This window comes from Trichoderma asperellum, chromosome 6 (assembly GCF_020647865.1).
Source record: "Trichoderma asperellum chromosome 6, complete sequence".
Lineage (NCBI taxonomy): Eukaryota > Fungi > Ascomycota > Sordariomycetes > Hypocreales > Hypocreaceae > Trichoderma > Trichoderma asperellum.
Window position 1 is genome coordinate 3,686,557 of NC_089420.1, and position 17,142 is coordinate 3,703,698.

The 17,142-nt window shown below is 50.7% G+C and overlaps 7 protein-coding genes across 7 annotated transcripts; 5 read left to right on the forward strand and 2 right to left on the reverse strand.

Annotated features, from left to right (window-relative positions):
- Positions 1 to 830: 830 nt before the first annotated feature.
- TrAFT101_010654 (uncharacterized protein) lies at positions 831 to 1,166 on the forward strand (the record flags this gene model as incomplete). Its single annotated transcript, XM_024904230.2, has 1 exon — positions 831 to 1,166. The coding sequence occupies one exon, from the start codon at positions 831 to 833 to the stop codon at positions 1,164 to 1,166; it is 336 nt and encodes a 111-aa protein (XP_024755481.1).
- Positions 1,167 to 1,832: 666 nt separating this feature from the next.
- On the forward strand, positions 1,833 to 7,481 carry TrAFT101_010655 (uncharacterized protein). The gene is made up of 4 exons (XM_024904229.2): positions 1,833 to 3,391; positions 3,547 to 4,092; positions 4,186 to 4,428; positions 4,488 to 7,481. Exons 1-4 carry the CDS (start codon positions 2,816 to 2,818, stop codon positions 6,225 to 6,227), a joined length of 3,105 nt encoding a protein of 1,034 aa, XP_024755483.2. The 5' UTR covers positions 1,833 to 2,815; the 3' UTR covers positions 6,228 to 7,481.
- Positions 7,482 to 8,026: 545 nt separating this feature from the next.
- On the reverse strand, positions 8,027 to 8,385 carry TrAFT101_010656 (mitochondrial 37S ribosomal protein mS37; the record flags this gene model as incomplete). Its single annotated transcript, XM_024901356.1, has 2 exons — positions 8,027 to 8,193; positions 8,274 to 8,385. 2 exons carry the CDS (start codon positions 8,383 to 8,385, stop codon positions 8,027 to 8,029), a joined length of 279 nt encoding a protein of 92 aa, XP_024755485.1.
- A 717-nt stretch (positions 8,386 to 9,102) lies between these two features.
- On the forward strand, positions 9,103 to 10,587 carry TrAFT101_010657 (uncharacterized protein; the record flags this gene model as incomplete). Its single annotated transcript, XM_066129026.1, has 3 exons — positions 9,103 to 9,159; positions 9,720 to 9,843; positions 9,965 to 10,587. The coding sequence occupies 3 exons, from the start codon at positions 9,103 to 9,105 to the stop codon at positions 10,585 to 10,587; spliced, it is 804 nt and encodes a 267-aa protein (XP_065985156.1).
- A 324-nt stretch (positions 10,588 to 10,911) lies between these two features.
- TrAFT101_010658 (uncharacterized protein) lies at positions 10,912 to 12,994 on the reverse strand. The gene is made up of 3 exons (XM_024902848.2): positions 12,817 to 12,994; positions 12,432 to 12,737; positions 10,912 to 12,360 (listed from the first exon to the last, which is right to left on the reverse strand). Exons 1-3 carry the CDS (start codon positions 12,899 to 12,901, stop codon positions 11,189 to 11,191), a joined length of 1,563 nt encoding a protein of 520 aa, XP_024755487.1. The 5' UTR covers positions 12,902 to 12,994; the 3' UTR covers positions 10,912 to 11,188.
- A 215-nt stretch (positions 12,995 to 13,209) lies between these two features.
- Positions 13,210 to 13,979, forward strand: TrAFT101_010659 (uncharacterized protein; the record flags this gene model as incomplete). Its single annotated transcript, XM_024910346.1, has 4 exons — positions 13,210 to 13,326; positions 13,403 to 13,675; positions 13,740 to 13,804; positions 13,859 to 13,979. The coding sequence occupies 4 exons, from the start codon at positions 13,210 to 13,212 to the stop codon at positions 13,977 to 13,979; spliced, it is 576 nt and encodes a 191-aa protein (XP_024755488.1).
- Positions 13,980 to 15,365: 1,386 nt separating this feature from the next.
- Positions 15,366 to 15,812, forward strand: TrAFT101_010660 (uncharacterized protein; the record flags this gene model as incomplete). The annotated part of the gene is made up of 1 exon (XM_066129027.1): positions 15,366 to 15,812. The coding sequence occupies one exon, from the start codon at positions 15,366 to 15,368 to the stop codon at positions 15,810 to 15,812; it is 447 nt and encodes a 148-aa protein (XP_065985157.1).
- Positions 15,813 to 17,142: the final 1,330 nt, after the last annotated feature.

The window sequence follows — 17,142 nt, forward strand, 5'->3', positions numbered from 1 at the left end:
CCTACTATCAGGGAGTAGACCAGTACCCATGATTGGCTGCATGCGGCAGCTGCACTAATGCTGTTTACGAAACTCAACAAAGACGGAGGCCCTGTACCTATTGTTCTACGTAGTGCTACCTACTGTAGCTGGTTGTCTTAACTTATGCCTACCTACTCCGTAGTAAGTAGTTGATTGCCATTAGTCAACCAAAGTGTTCTATTCAGTGACCAAGCAGCTCGGCACGTGTGATTCTGTTTCATGTGGCGGCTCCAGCATGATAATGGAACGTCAAAGAAGAGTAGATGCTCCGCTTGCGCTGCATTAGGAAGAAGGAAAAGACGACGGCAGCAACTGGAAAAGTGACAGGTGACGTTTTCTGGCAGGGGCTTTGGTGTTTCTCCGAATAGGAGCGGGTGTTTTGCACTGCAAGGAGGGAGCACTGCGGCATCTCGTCGTTTTCTATCTGGTTCATGCAGGCCACTCGGCGGTTAGACCAGGGAGATGGCCTTTCAGGAACGGTACATTTCTGTTTATCAGTACAGACAATGTGCCGTACCTATCGTACATGTAGTTGTACGAGTGCTACTGCAGCAGTGGCTAGGAGCAGGCCGGCACTGACACTGTGCTGCTGTTAGTGCGCAGACTCGCATCATGAGATTTTGGATTCCATCCATCAACAAACCCTGGTAGCGCCATGCTTCCCCAGTCCAGTCCAAACGGCTTTGGCAGTGTTACCCGACCATTAGCAATAGCCTAGAAACGGAGCGAGCGGCTGGTCGCAAGTGCCTTTCTCGCGAGCCAATGCTCGGATATTGCCCCCAAGGTATCGCTTCCAAGTGACGAGGCAGATGGCCTCGTGGGCAGTGCTGAGACTCGGGCTGCTCAAGCACACAGCCGCAACGACACCTCGCATCGTCTTGTTGGCTCAGCAGCCGCCGGCCGTGCGACTGAAACGGCAGCCGGTCTGCGGGAAGAGGCATGTGAGGGACGGCAGCGAAGCATGGTCGTACGTTTTGGCGGGAAGAGACGCATGGAAGGGCGGGAGGATGGCCTGGAATCGCGCCTCAGCCCAGAACAAGGCGTGGCCTGGCCATCATCGCGATGCAGATGCATGTATTGCATCCACGACAGCCAGCATCGCCGCAGACACGCTTGTTTTGCGCATAGCAGATGCTAAGCTGTAGCAGCAGCAGTGCCGCAATTCGGTCTGCTTCCCCAGCTCGCAGAGCGCAACGACTATCGACGGTCATGTTCGCTGCTGGAGTCGCTTTTAGCCTGGCCAGGCCTAGCGCCGCGCCTGTGAAACATGGAGCGACCGGGCCACAGGTCCCAGCTCGGCCTAAGGGACGCCAGCGCCTGTACTAGTACTCGGGGCTTTGGGCACTAGTCGCAGCTGGCGCGAGTCCACGATACATGCAGTGCGCGGCGCGACGGCGTCGACTTGCTGCCACGGTGGCAAACCTGGCGTCTGGCTAAACACAATGGCAGATGGCAATACCACGGGGTAGCGGCCAGAGGGCCAAAGGGGGGAGCAGAAAACAGCCACAGCGACGACGGCTGTGGCGGGCAGGGAGGAAAAAAAGAACGGGAGAAAACGATGGAAAAAAGGGTCGCCGAAGCGCCCCCCCTCTGCAGCCCCCCAGTTGAGCCCCCTGAAATCGAGCCTGGCGCGCTAAACCGCCCCAATCGTCCCAATTAGCAGCCCCCAGAGCCTGTAGATCAACTGATGCCTGCCCACCAAAAAGCATGATGCTGCCCTTTGGGTGTCTGGCCGTAGCGCCTGCGGGCGACGGTACCTCGCGCCGAGTATCTGCCCACCGCTGCGCGCCTGCGGAGGTACTGTCGCTGCCTGTACTGCCGTTAGCACGCAGTCTCGCTGCTGCGTTCCTCTCCTCCACTCGTCTGCTTGTCGGCAGCCTCTCTTCTCTTCTCTCTGTGCCCATTCCTGGCTCCCCCTTTATACCTCCTGATCCTGCTGCCTCTGCTGCAGCCTCAGCGGTTGTCTTTGACAGCGTCCCCGCACACCGACTGGCATCCATTCCTTATATCCGACCGGCAGATCGCAAAAGAAGCGTTGCGCCAGCACCGCTGGGCCCTTTTCGATACCCCGTTTCGAGCCTTGACGCTGCCTATCGCTACTGCTGCATGCCACAACAGGTAGAGCAGTAGAGAGAGTCGCAGTCGTTTTTCACAAACACCAAACCAGTCGACAGAGACAAGAGATACTTGTTCGCTTGATTGACGAGCCGTCACGTACACAGTAGACCAACAAAGAAGAAGAAGAAGAAGAAGAAGGAGAAGGAGATAGACAACGCAATTAGACGCAGAGAACCAGAAGCAATATAGAGAGAGACATAAGAGAGAGAAAGAGACATAGAGAGCGAGCGTCTGTCAGCGAGACAGGTTTACGCCCCATTGGTACGCAGAATCGACGGGCATCTTCCGCCGACTCTCTTCGCCGAAAGAAAGCCTCGTCGAACTCCTACCCCCTTCAGCGCCAGACTCGCTCCGCCCGCCTGCTCTGCCTGTGGCGAACGGCTCGTGAGGCTGTCCAACAACCCATTGACACTGGCCTTTCGCGTTAAATGACGTGAATCCGTGCTCTTTAGGGATCCGCAACCCACGGACTGGTCTTCCACGAGAAACTCGTTCGCTAAACCCCCCGCCTTCGGCCTGAGCACCACCCCTGTTTTCCTCCTCTTTCTTTCTCAACCCTGACCACCTCTCGCTCGACCGAAAACCGCCCTTTCATCGAGTCGTCGACCTCGACCTCAGACGCAGCTACTAGGACCAGCCCTGATATCGGGCCCCCGACGGATGGAGTAAAGAGGTCATGGCTCATGCACCCCTGCTCAGAACCAACACGGCCCCGGTCTTCCAGTCTCATCCCAACGGAGCGGGCGGTTTACCACATCAAAGCATGAGCAGCAGTGCGCCGCGCACTAGCCAGCTGTCTGGATCAACCGCCTATGCTGGATCTTCAACGTCGCTCACCTCACTCAACAGCGACATGACGGTGGTTGCCAATGGCCCGGTCGTGGCCACCAGTAACATCATCAACCAGAAGGCCGACGCCTCTCGCTCCCTCTACCAGATATGCATCTCCCTCAAGCAGCGCCTGGCCCAGGTGCCGGGCTTCGAGCAGTTCCTGGAGCACCTCGACCCGACAGATCCAGTCGATCCCCTCTGGAATCTCCTGCGCTCTGGCTATCCGCTGCTGTTAATCTACAACACATTGCGGCCGGCTGAACCGCTGGCCGTCGACGACCCCAATGCCTCCGACGCCAAGAAGTCCAAGATCGCAATCTTCAAGTTCGTCCAGGCATGCATGAAGGAACTTCAGGTGCCTCCGGCCGACAGTTTTGTCATAACGGATTTGATGGGCACCGACACGAGCGGCTTTGTCAAGGCAAGTATCCCATAACTCATTCCTCCCCTTCACAAGACGAAAGGAGGAGGGGGGGGAAATGTGCATTTTTTTTCTGGCACTGGTGGATGAATGAATTTATTTTGCTATTTGCTTTTTCTTCGACTGGAAAAAAAAAATTCTAACAATTACATCAGGTTACCCAAGTCGTTAATTACGTCCTTGACCTTGCAGAGCAGCGCGGATACCTTCTCCAGCAGCAGGCCTATCCCGATGGCGAGCCTGCCGACACCAACGGCGCTTCCAAAATGACCTATCGAGATCACGTCATTAAAGAACTTGTGGATACCGAGCGCAAATATGTCCAGGACTTGGAAAATCTGCACGATTTGAAGAAGGCATTGGAGCAGAAGGGGGTAATTACTGGCGACATTGTTCACCAAATCTTCCTCAACATCAATTTTATCCTCGACTTCCAACGCCGCTTCCTCATTCGCGTCGAAACCACAAACTCCATGCCGACCGACACCCAGCGATGGGGCCAGCCGTTTGTCACCCACGAAGAGTTCTTTAACATTTACCAGCCCTTCATCGCCAACCAGCGCAAGGCGGCGCAAATTGCCAATTCAAATTTCGATCTCATCCGCCTGTCAGACCACCCCGTCGCTGCCGACTTCAACACCCTGGATGGATTTCTCTTGAAGCCTATGCAACGTCTAGTCAAGTATCCGCTGCTACTCAAGGTATGTCCGAACGAACTTTTACGGCTACCCATTCCTTGCCCTGAAAGGAGATAAACTCTGTTTCTTTTCTCCATTTACTAACTGGCTATTCAGGATCTGGCAAAGAAAACGGAAGACCCAGAGACTAAAGAAGATTTGCTTCAAGGATGTGAGGCTGCTGAACGCGTTCTCCAGAAAGCAAACGAAGCCGTTAATCGCGACCTTCTCGACGAAGCGCTCGAGGAGCTCATGACCAGAGTCGACGACTGGAAATCACACAAGATTGAGTCATTTGGAAAGCTGTTATTGCATGGTGTCTACGGAGTCATCACTGGCAAGAGCGAACAAGAGAAGGACGTACGTATACTAGTCTCCCTCCCCTGCGTCTCCTAATAGAGAGCTAACCGTCCCTAAAGTACGAGATCTACCTCTTCGAATGCATTTTGCTGTGCTGCAAGGAAATCTCCCCGAACAGGACCAAGGACAAGAAAGAAAGGGCTCGGTTGCAATCACTTCCAAAGCAGAAGAACAAGAACGCCAAGCTGCAACTCAAGGGCAGAATATTCATGACCAATGTCACTGATGTAGTGTCTCTGTCTAAGCCAGGCTCTCACAGTGTTCAAATCTGGTGGAAAGGCGATCCTGGCGTCGAAAACTTCACCATCAAATTCCTCACGGAGGAGATGATGCGGAAGTGGGCTACGGGTCTGGAGACGCAACGTAAGGAGAATGCGCCTCGCACTGCCACGAGCCCAGACGACAATCCCACGGACTTTGCCTGGACGCGTGATCAGGCAGGCGGCCTTGAAAACCCTTACCTACAGCAAGACGATGACGATGACGACGATATCGGCCCCGCTACTGCTCCTGCTCAGTTCCCAATGCCAACAAACTCATTCGGAGGTTCCATGGCCATCCCCAGAACCGCATCGAGCTCCAATCTGAGAGACCTGAGAAAGGGCTCGGTAACCGTAGAGTCGTCGCAGTCTCTGGCCAGCATCGCGCGAGCTCCTCCGCCACGATTCCCGCTACCAATGCCGCCAGCGCCCTTGTCCCTACAGACCCAGAGCAGCATGACCGTTCCATCGCCAGGGGCTCGCGGAGGAGATAGCTACTTTTCACCCATTGGCGAATCACCTGCGTCTTCTCGAACCAGTGCAACCAGTGGAGTATTCTCACCAAATGCCAACCCATTCTCAAAAGCAGGGACTCCTCAGGCAGGATGGGATGAGAACAACCGCTACACGGCGCCAGCAATGCCCCGTGCCCCATCTCGAGACGGCACGCCGCCCAGTGCCTACATGAATGGCAGACACAGCGCAAACCCGGCGGCGCAAAGGAGCCGCTCGTACAGCACTCCTGATGCCGCTGCTCAGGGCCAGCGACGCCAACCAAGCCAGAGCAATATCCCCGCTGTCCCCGGCATTCCCCTGCATCTCCATCCCGCTCATGACAGCTCCATCCCGAGATCGCAAACAGGCTCCCCCCGGAACGAAGCAGGAGTGCCAGCCAGCCGGACGAGTACTCAGAGCCCCGGCTCCCAGCCCCAGCGGATACACAAACATAAGCATTCGCACTCGGGCAGCGTTGGCGGTACCATGGCACAGTTCCCTACCCAGCCCGTCTACCCTCGACAGACTACACCTGGACCGCCCACGAGCAGCAACGGCCTTCGTGTTGACCCTGCAGCGGCCAACTCGAGGACCGTATCACCGTCTCTCGGCACTGCGACAATGTCTCAAGGAATGCTTGCTCATCATGGCATGATACCTTCGGGAATGATGCCTCCAGGATTGGTGCCCCAGATTCCACAGAGCAGCCCTGTTGCAAGCCCCGAAGTGGCTTTGCCGACGCAACTCAAGGTCCGAGTCACCTGCGACACTGGAAACTATGTCACGCTCGTTGTTGCTTTCAACATCACTTACCAGTCCCTCGTCGATCGGATTGATGCCAAGCTAGCGCGGTTCACCACCAGCAGCATAGCACAAGGAATGCTAAAGCTACGCTATCAAGACGAAGACGAGGACTTTGTTACAATCGAGAGCGATGACGACATTCAGATTGCCTTTATGGAGTTCCGCGACGGTATGAAGAATGCGTACAGCGGCGGTGTAGGAGAGATAGAACTCTTCTGCGTCGGAGATATGGCGACATAATAGATCCGCACGTGAAGCATTTCCTTTGGAAGAAGATGAAAGAAGCACGCTCTTCTATAGATGAGAAGAGAGAAATGAATTGTTGTGGAGGAAAGCATACTTATTCTACGGACCACCAAGGAGCATTCGCATGTTTTGGTGTATAGAGCCATTGCATAGCAGCAGCAAAAATTATTTTTTATTAGACCGGCACGAAAACTGCCACCATATTAACGACGGTTCAAGGCCAACAACTACCAAAGATACCTCTCAAAATCATATAGACACGACACCACACGATATGTGCGATTATGACCAACCAAATTTTACTTTATATGCTATTTATTATTGTCCGATTCCAACCTTGGTCATTCATTCGCACCCAGATATCTATCTTCCGTTGTCGACGGCCCGTTGCCATATTCTTTACTCTTTTTGCAGCCGCGACGCTTAAATCTATAAATACCACCAGAAAAAAAAAAGACAAGAAAAAGAAACCAAGATGCGCAAGGCTTGCTTATTGCGACGGACATGCGTGCCTAAAAAATCACTGCTGGACAGTTAGAAATCTAGTCCAGCGAGAATATGCTGTCTATAGCAGAGGGCGGCCGTCTCAACGATACACTCTTTCTCTCCAGAATTTTCCTTATCTTCTTTTCTCTTTACTACCCTACCTATATTATTATGAATAGGGAATACACCATCTTGATATTAAGATGCAGCTTTATCTGAGTGTTTCTTCTACCATTTCTCTACTATCATTTCATATTTCATTTTTATTTTTATTTTTTATTCATGGGATTCTATGGCGCTAGTGACAAAGACGGGAGGTTTTTATAGGAGAATTGAGAAGGGTATTCACTTTTTTTTTTTTTTTGTTTTTTTTTGTTTTTCGCTATCTTGCCAATAGTGTTTGTTTTGGGAGGATGCTTTTTTTTCCCCGTCTTGTTTTTTTTTGGTTCTTTTTTGCCTTTATGCATGCTTTGGCTTTTTGTGTTTGTTACTATCATCTCACAACACCTCCTGCTTCTTTACCCCCTTACCCTACCACTATACCTTTCTCTTTCTCTCTCTCCCCCTCTCTCTCTGTTTTTTTGTCGTGTTTGAAATGATGGATTTTGCTGTTGGATGTTTCTTGTTCCTTAGTACTGGATAGATAGAAAAGGAGGACGACAAAAGTGCAAACGGAGAGCTGAATTAAAACAAAAAAATTACAAAAGTTTATGTCCTTTGTGCATAATGTGACTGGTAATAGACGCAATATTACAAGGAGAGAATTGTAATTTATTCCTTTTGAAAAGCTTTATTTGCATTTTATATCTGCTATTTGTACATGAATGAATGCTCTATCTCATCTTATCTTATAGGTTCGACATGCCCCCTCTCTCCCCTTTGCAGCACTCTTTTATAAACCTTTCCCCCCTTCCAAATATGTGAGTTGTACATTTCCTTTTGTGATATCGTCAAAGTGGCAAACCAACGCCGGTGAATCTTTCGTCTCGTCTGCTCTTCTCCCATCCTTTACTTTTGATGGTTCGTCAAAAAAAAACGCTCGTGTCCTTGCGCATAATTCCGTATACACTTCCATCAACAGACCCAAATCAATATCTGCTTGATAATCTCTCTCCCCCCCCCTTCTCTCCCTTCGACCATGTGTATCCCATCCCTGGCTCGCTGTATAAATCCGATTTGGGCGCACATCCGTATCATCGACGGTAGAAATCGTACAGGGCCATTGCCCCTCCTCTCGACATGTACTTGAACTTGCGTTGAATCCCTTCATTTCCCCAATTTTTTGGTATTATCCCCCTCCTTCTTTTTTATTTCTGCTTCTTCGGGCTGGTCACGTATTTCTGCATCCTCGACAAGTGGTAGTTGATCGTATTCGCAGGTGCCGGCGGAGGCGCAGGGCCGTCCATGCATTTCCGGAGCTGGTTCTCAATTGCGGCGCAGCCAGCAGCGTTGAAGCCTGCCGAAGCCCAGCATGCTGTGTTCACAAAAAAAAAAAAAAATTGCAAGTTAGCACCAACTTTTTTTTCCTCTGCAAACGAGAGAGGCAGCACCTACCGAGGACGCTGGACATGATGGCGATGCATGGGTTCTCGGGCTGGCGCTTGGGATTGTGCACCCGCAGGGTCTTGAGGGGGGGCAGACGGATGGCCTTGGCGCTCCCTGACATGCTGGGCGAGGTTGTCTGTCTTTGTGGAGGGACGGGGCTGAGGCAATGGGGGGGAGATGCGAGGCCGGAATGTCGCTGTGGTGGGCTGTTGCGCGGGATGATTTTTTGGGCGATATGAAGAAGCAATGGAGCTTGTTGGAGGTTTGAGGTGAGGTCACGGGGATATGCACGTGACTGCTCTGTTGTTCCTGGGGGATTGTTGATTCAACGCCCCAGTTTTGTTGTCTAGCACTCTGGTAGTAACTTAAAAGTCGTGAATGAAATTACAAGAGATTTAATCTTTTAGAGTCTCTGTTGCAGTAGAAGGGGAAGAATTAAAGATTGGATTGTGATGATTAAGAGAGAGAGAGATTAAGCTAGAATTAACAAAAATATGCCTGCTACTATGTAACCAATATGTGACTACCCTGTTGGGGATTCCCTCCTTCTAACACACCCTTGAATCGATAATAATGTAGTCGGAGTGTCGATGTAACCAGCAGCTTGGCAGAGATAAAATTAAGATGAAGAATGAGTTATTGGCCCAGTTGTTTGGCGGATATGAGACCAAGTTGTTGGTTGATTTATATATGTAACTGCTAGTTAAAGGAGTGTTTACCTAACTGCGGGAGGTCTTCCATATGTTGACAGTAGCCTTGAAGCTTAAAGTAAGTCTCTTGTTAATGTTGTCAACTACCTCTATCATTGATGCCTTTATGATCATTATTCAGCTCTAAAATGGTCGCTGCTTTCCTTGATGAGACATTCTTTGACCTTGTTGAGGTTCCAAGAGTGGTCGGTCCTTCAAGTCGATAAAGCCTTGTTGGATTGTGCCTTTACTGCCTCTACTACTTTTATTACTTTTATTACTTTTACCACCTCTATTGCTTTATTACTGATACTTTTCAAGTATATTGTGTTCTAGTGAAATCTCTCTCTATCATCGGTCGTGCCGTTATGAGATTCCTGTCGGTCATTCCTTCTACGGCTGATGAACCAGTCTTTGCTTTTGGATAACTTTGCTTCAATAACAATGAAGCAGGCACCATACAATACAAATACAACATACTCTGTACTCTATCCAGTCTACCTGCATCCCTCTTCTTTTCTCTCTTCACCCCCATCATCCCATCATCCAATCCAATACATGTTCTAATTCACAACAAGCCGATAGCCATCGATATACAACTGCGCTGCAATGAATACCACCCCACCAGCCTCGCAATTCAAGTGCCAGACATGTTTCGTCTCATTCTCGACCATAACCCAGCTTGAGCTCCATATTGATGCCTACACGGTTCGCGCCCTGGAGACAAGCACATCGCGTTTGTTGACTGCCGCTGACTCTCATCCAGCGACTCATCACCTTTCTAATAGAGAGAATCAGCAAAGCATCTGCGCATCTTGTACCCATAAAAATAGACGAGCCCGATGAGCCCGATGAAGAAACACCTCCTGTGCCAGACTCCATCAGCGAATGTCCAATGCCTCAATGCTCTCAGGTGTTGCGATCTGCGCAGTTGAAAGGGCATTTTGCCAAACGCATGTCATTCTATTTTGAGCCCATTGTGGGATGGAAGTCTGTGCTAATATTCCACAGACGTTGATTGCTTCGAATCCTGTCCCGGCTGCGGCAATACTTTCGTCAACGCAAACATCTTCCTTGAGCATGTGAAGGCATGTGTTTGTATTACCTTTGAGGAGGCAAAAATCGAACATAGCATGAGACAGCAGCGGGCATTGCTTCATCGCACAGCAATGCGATTCAAAGACGCCATGAGAGATCTCAAAGGAAAATCTATTGAAAGAGGACAAGGCGGAAATAGAGAAGCTCTTCCACAGAATCTTCCACAGGATCTTCCACCACAGAATCTCCATCCGCAGAATCTCCATCCGCAGAATCTTCCTTTACAAGACAATGGGCCAGGACTGATTTACCCTGCGACTCGCGATTCTACCGCTCTGGATCAAGCTGTTGGTCTTACTGACCAAGCACAACAGCAACAGGACTGGATTCAGCCTGCATTCTTACACCCTCACGCCTTCAACGCTACACCAGGACCTGCGCCAGGACCTGCGCCGATAAACACTATGCCGCCGCCTCCTCTTCCACCTCCACGTTCTGCCGAGACTCCTCAATTTACGATGATGCCCCTCTTGACGGAGGCTGATTTCATCATGGATGAAGAGCCTTCCGAGTCTTCTCAGCATAATCTAAACTGAAAATAAAACTGATAACCTCGTATCTGTCGAGTATAGACAGACACCCGCTTGTCCTTGTGAATGCGGAACATTATCTTGCTTTGGCCAACTTGAAGGAATGGGGTGAATAAGGGAAAGCAAGAGAGCGAAACTTTTTCTAGCTTGGGCTCTACGCTGTAGAGTTTACATTGATATAGAGTATAACCTTGTTTACCATGCCACTGGGGGATTTAGTATTGACTGATTGGTATCATGGAGTCTCAGTTTCTTCAATAAATGATGTGTTTTTTTGAGAATTGGTAGTATCAGCATTCACCGTTGTGGATTACCAGTACAATTTGTAAAGTGAGATGTGTCATTATGTGTCTCTATTATCAGCGATGGCCTTTTAAAGCCTCTCACAAATATATACACCCAAGCATCATATCTGCCTTGCTACGTTCAACGCCTTGCAGAGGTAACTTGAGTATCATGAAGCCCGCACCTCCTGGCCGACCTAGTATCCTTTTTCTTACTTTTCAAACGCCAACTCAAACATGCACCCCAATATTCATTCACTTATAAGGAGGAGACACATGTGTCCTTTGTTTTTCTGGTCTCAAGATACTTTCCCCTTCCCCCTTTATCCCACCACATCAAACTTTTCATCATCATGATCAGCCATGTCGACGTCTGTGCCTGGTCGGGAAGTGAAAGCTGCCCAGCCTGTTCGAACAGGTATGCTGGGCTCCTCAGCTTTGACTGGTTCCGCGGGCTTTGCCGCTGGTTTGGCTGGTTTGGCTGCTCTGCTTGCCCTTGGGGTAGGCTTTGGAGGCTGTTCTTTGACGACGGGCTTTTCTTCTTCCTCTTCCTCCTCGCCACCCTCTCCTTCTTCGCCTTCTGGGTCCTCTTCGTCATCCTCCTCTTCATCGTCCTCATCATCATCGTCGTCGTCATCATCGTCGTCGTCGGAGCCTGAGCCTTCACTCTCCCCCTCACTTCCAGGATCATAGTCCTCCTCGTCTTCGTCTTCATCATCCTGTAGCTGTTGTTCAGCCTCCAGCTGTGCACGCTCCAGCTCAGTCATGCCATCGCCTGCTGCATCGGCTGCATCAGCGTCGCCATTTTCCCCTTCTCCATCCTTCTTCTTAGGGCCCTTGTTTTCAGCCAGCTGCAGCTTCGCTTTTCTTTGCTCAGCCATGCTTCTGTCCTGGAGTCTGTTGGTTTTGACGTAGTCGTCGATGCCGCCGTAGTTTTGCTGGTCCAGCATACCAAACTCGAGCTCCTCTGTCTTGCCGTCCTCCTCTGTGAAGACTTCGACCACCATGTTGAACGTAATTTGCAGAATGCTCGTGTAGCTAATCGCGGCAATGCGGTTCATGGGGATAAAGATGAGGGGTTTCTTGAAGCCCCAGAAGATGCCGTTTTCGAGGAAGAAGAGGTAGCCGTCCTTTGAGCCCCTGAAGCCGCCAATATGGACCGCCGTCTCGTTTGGCCGGTGAGGCTGGCGAATCATGCTGTGGAATTTGTTTGGGTCGGCAGAGACAATCTTGACGCCGGTGCCTGCAGCCTGCAGCCGCTGGTTCATGGCCCAGTGGAACAGGGACTTGTAGTTATCTGACACTGCGGCAGCAGCCCCTGACTCACTCCCCCCAATGGTGCCTTGCTTTGGGGAAGTTGCAGGAACGGTGAAGACGAGCGGCTCCACGGATGGTGGATTAGCCGTCTTGGAAGGTAAACAGGTTCCCTTGGGGAATATGATGTAGTTGTGCTGAACCTGAGCCTTGTCAGGGACGGGCAGATAAAATGCATATTCTGTGGTCAAATTGTCAGTCTGGATGGGAATCCTGGATAGGTGCTTGGTGAATTGGTGAGGCACGACGTACCAATATCCCTCCACGCGTAGCTGGCGCCCTGCAGGGGAGCTGTTGTTCCAGGGGCTCTGGCATATAAGTGGTTTGAGGTGAAGCATATCTCCAGCTTCTTCCTCTGAGGGACCGACACCGAAATCTCCGCAATGCTCAAAAGAACAGCCTCGTCTGCTGCGTTTGACAGCGCCGCCTGACTGCTTGGGCTGCCGCCCGTCTCTGCGCCGACCTTCCTCCGCTTCTGTGTCGGCTCTCCATGCTCTTGTAGCCGCTCGTAGACGTGGTCGGCGATTTCGTTGAAAAGGGCAATTCGCCCGGGAGAGTCTTGGAACCGCAATTAGCTTCCATCTACGCAAGGCTGTGCCGTCGAGCTGTGTGCTGGCTGTGGAATGGACGTATATACCTGCAGCTTGGCTGATGCTGGCAATGATGTCAGGCCGAGCCTGGAAGACGGCGTCTATTCTCTGCGTGTTGAGTGACGGGGCCATTTTCACGCAGCGGACGGGTTCGGTGCCGACAGAATGCTGCGATGGACGGGAATCAATGGCCGGTTCAGCTGCGCACGTCGCGGTTGAGGGCTTTGGGTTTATTTGCTTCTACAGCTACAGCTGGACTGACGCGACTGCAGCGACGTCAAGTGCTCGCGCTTAGTCATCACGGCCGCCGGCATCCCCGCCATGAGAGCGAGTGAAGCATCAAGTGCTGGATTCACGCAAGATCGCCTTCAGAAGACCGACTACACATGCACTGCACGCCGTATCCAGCTTGAGCAGCTCCTAGGATTTTGCCTGGCAGCATGGCGGCTCCGTTTGCCAACTTATACACCCATCGAAAGGTGGCCGAGGCTGCCGCCAAAGCGTGCGACGTCTGCTACAAGCCCAGCACATCGGTGCTCATCACGCCAGACAAAAAGGTAACGCCGTGACTCCCAAAGGCTCCCAGACTCGTGGCTCTGGGGCAACTTATTTAACGTGGCCGGCTTGCTTTAGGATTTCTTCTACATCTGCCCCGTGCACCTAAAGGATCGTAGCTTTTGTAGTCCCAAGATTGACGAAGATGCGGTCAAGGCCAAGCGGGAGAAGGAGTTGGCTGAGGAGAAGGAGAAGTTGAAGAAGGAATATGAAGAGAGGCAGCGTAAGAAGAAGGAAAAGGAGAAGGAGAAGGAGAAAGAGAAGGAAAAGGGTAAAGACAAGAAAGATAAGGACAAGGACAAAGACAAGGACAAGGACAAAGAAAAGAAGGAGGATAAGGATGAAGATGAAGTAAGTTGCACAGCATCCTCAGAAAACACACTTGGAGATTGTTTATGTCCTGACAAGAAACCAGGAAAAGAGCACTGGTGAAGAGACTCCTAAAGAGGAGGAAGAGCCGCGCGTTTTTGAACTCAAGAGGTGAGCACAGGAGTAGGGCTCGTTGCTTGCCATCATACTAACACGATGCAATAGTGTCTTCTACCAGCAGCGGTTACAACGCAAGCGTCAAGCAGAAGCTGCCAAGCGAGACCGCGAAAGAGCATCTCAACCCAATTACTTCCCATCTGTACCGACTGGAGCACCTAAACGATAAACAGCGTCTGCGCATCCAGCTCAGCCAGTCCAGCCTCAACAAGCCATTCATCGACATCGCCCTACCACATTAACTTATATGACGCACCAAAGCCACCTTTTGAGCCGGCTTTCTTGTTTACCTTGTCCTTTCCCACACAACAAAGTGGGCGACTGAACAAACAGCCATAACATCAGCAAGAATTGGGAGCTCATACCTTTGAGGCTTTGACGGACTAAATTTGTTCTCGATTAGCTCATCTATCCAAAAACAGAATAATACTCGGACAATTCGATGGCCTAATTTGGTCCATTCGCTCATCTGTCTAAACCAGAATGTTTCCCAAATCATGCAATCCGAAACGCTGCGTTCTCCTCTTTGAGCAAAAGCATTCCCGCCTCCAATACTCGCCCTTACCGATTCAATGGTTCAACAATGGTTCGTTTCATCCGTTCTAGCGAGATTCTCGGGCACAAAAGGATCTGCAAACACGCCATGATGAGCAGACATTTGTCAGCATTTTACTTGGCCGATATTTGTTGATTTAATCCAAATAATACGAGGTATATACCGGCCAATCATGCAAGCTGCGGATGGAAGCTGTCAATTTTCGGTAAAACTCAGCGAGGGTGTTTACGAGTTGGTTAGTCGGATCCCGAAACAGAGGCACCACGCCTCGCTGACATCAACTGTCGAATCGGGAGAGCCTTGCTAACTGCGGAAGCTGGTGATCGATCCATCCGAAGCTTACTTGTACTATGGGGCACCTACTCTACAAGCACCTACAACTAGTACAGTACTTGTGCAATACAGCGCATAGCTGCAGTTCGTGGCAGATGGAGAGCCTAAGACGACAAGATGGTGGCAGCTTGACTAGTGCTTACACTTGCGGTGTCAATTACGAGCACCACTGGCGCAGCTATCCAGCCTCCATGTTGTGCCACTGCAGTTCCTGGGCTGAAATTACACCCCCTCCACAAGACGAAACTCCATAGGGAAGAAAAAATATCCAGAAAAAAGAGGGAGGGGGGTCTTGGTTCTCCAGTCCACTGGCTCGTTTTTCATTGCATCATATGATTGATATTCCAGCCTTGTGCGGACGGCGGATACTTGTTTTCTTCAAACAGGGAACTGCGGGCGTTGGAAGCATCTTCAAGTTGCATGAGCTCCAAGGACGACAATTCGGCGACTAAAGACAAACTTTCGAGCCTCTAGGTCTCCGGTTTCCACAAACAGGCCAAGGTGACGAGCCAAATTCAAAGTCCAAAGAGCATCCAACGACAAGCTCAGAGTGAGACTCGATGTGGCCCAGCCAGGCATGGACTGATACTTGCACCAAGTAAGCCTGACCTCTAATACAGAGTGGCTTCAAAGAGACTTACAGTTACAAAATTACTTGTATGGCCCATGAGATGTCACAAGCGCGCGGGCCTTCGGAGAACGCATTCGGGGGAGGTCGTCGGAGAAAGCATCGGCGGAGTGCTATTAGCAGCAGCCCTCTTTCTTACTGGGTTATGCACATGTCTGCAGCAGGACCCAGCTCTATACCGAAATTCGTATAGGCCATCATCTTTCTGGGATCCTACCAGTTCAGCGCATCTTGACGACCAGATTTCAGACACCCCCCCTCCCCCCCCTGGGCCTAGCTGGAGGGAAATGGCCTCGCTGCTAACAAGGACTGTTGGCATGGAATTTGCATTGCGCAACCCTGCTCTGCATGCTGACATCTGCGACTTGGCCTCGCCTTTGCCCACCAAGATGATGCCCATTTGGGCTCATCCTGCATACGAGCATGTACTGTATACACGTACGGCTCCATTACGGAGCACTCTTGATTGCTGTACCGAGAAGTAATCTGGGGATCTGCCATGTCGGCGTCCCGTCTTCGGCGGCTGTTTCAATTGCCATTGGCTGCCTTTGTGTGCGTATCTATGGGACTAGGCGCGTGCCGTCGCACTCTGTTACGCCCTACGCACTTTGTTACGCCCTACACATTCGTCGTCGTTGCGTCTCGTTAGCCAATCAATTCAGCATTCAAGCCACAAACAATTGCGACGGAACCTCTCCGACTAATAACTGCCTTGATCACAAATAGAATTTGCTCTTTTCTCTTTGCTATTCTTCTTTTTCGGAGCCCTCTTGAGCTTTGCTTGGTTTTTGACGTTTCGGTCGCCTAAAACAGACTTGGGCGTATAGAATAAAGGCTTCCTGACAAAGATTATTGTCATCCGCGCTAGCTTTTCATCTCGGCTTCGAGTTACCGGTAGTACTATTGACGAATTCCCGGTATTTGCGACGGCGAACCAGCAAAAAAACTCAAAATGTAGAGCCATGTGCATATACTTGACTACCCACTTAGAAGGTAAGAAGGGAAGGACTAGCTGACCGGTGGATAAATGCCACGGATACGGAGTGTGTTACGCGGTTCAACCTGCAGGCCTTAGCGATGGCCAGGGACAAACGGGCTTGAGCAGGAAACTTCACCCCTCTACTCCATAGGATCCAAGTTTTGAGCCATGGCCAGCTTCCGCCGTGAGTCCCTAGTGGAAGGGCCCATTGCTTCCACTCCAATGGAAGGGCATGAAGACTCGGCCTTGTTTGTGGAGGTTGCTGCAACGCCCCCATGACCCGCTCCGAGCTGTCATCGGATGCTGGGCGATTTTCGGTGCATTCTATCATTTTTTTTTTTTCTCTTTTCTTTTGAGTTTGCGAAGACTAGACCCTGAAAGGAGAATATTTCCAGGGGGGCGTATTCCAACGGCCGGCTAATTCCTTATCCATCCAAGAAACGAAGACAGGATGTGCTTCTACTGGGGGAGGGATAATTCACAAGTAAACCATCTGGAGTTTTGAACTCGAACGTGGGGTGATGATTGGTGCGACAGAAAGTAGTATTGAGAGATTGCAACAATCAGTCACCGCAATTTGAATCCACTCTTTGCCCTCTCGTGTCTGTTTTCTCTCTATCTTTAGGGCCAACAAGAAGATTCCCGCATATAGTTTAAGCAACAACCCCCCCTGGGCTCTAGTTGGACTTGGCTACTCAAGCCACGTTTGAAATTGAACCTGCTTACACCAGCAGGTCATACGACGAAGAAACTCGGAATCGATCGCACTAAGTTGCTGAAAACACTCCTTCTTACCAATTTTGTCAAAGAGCATCTGTGCATAGGAAATGCAGCTT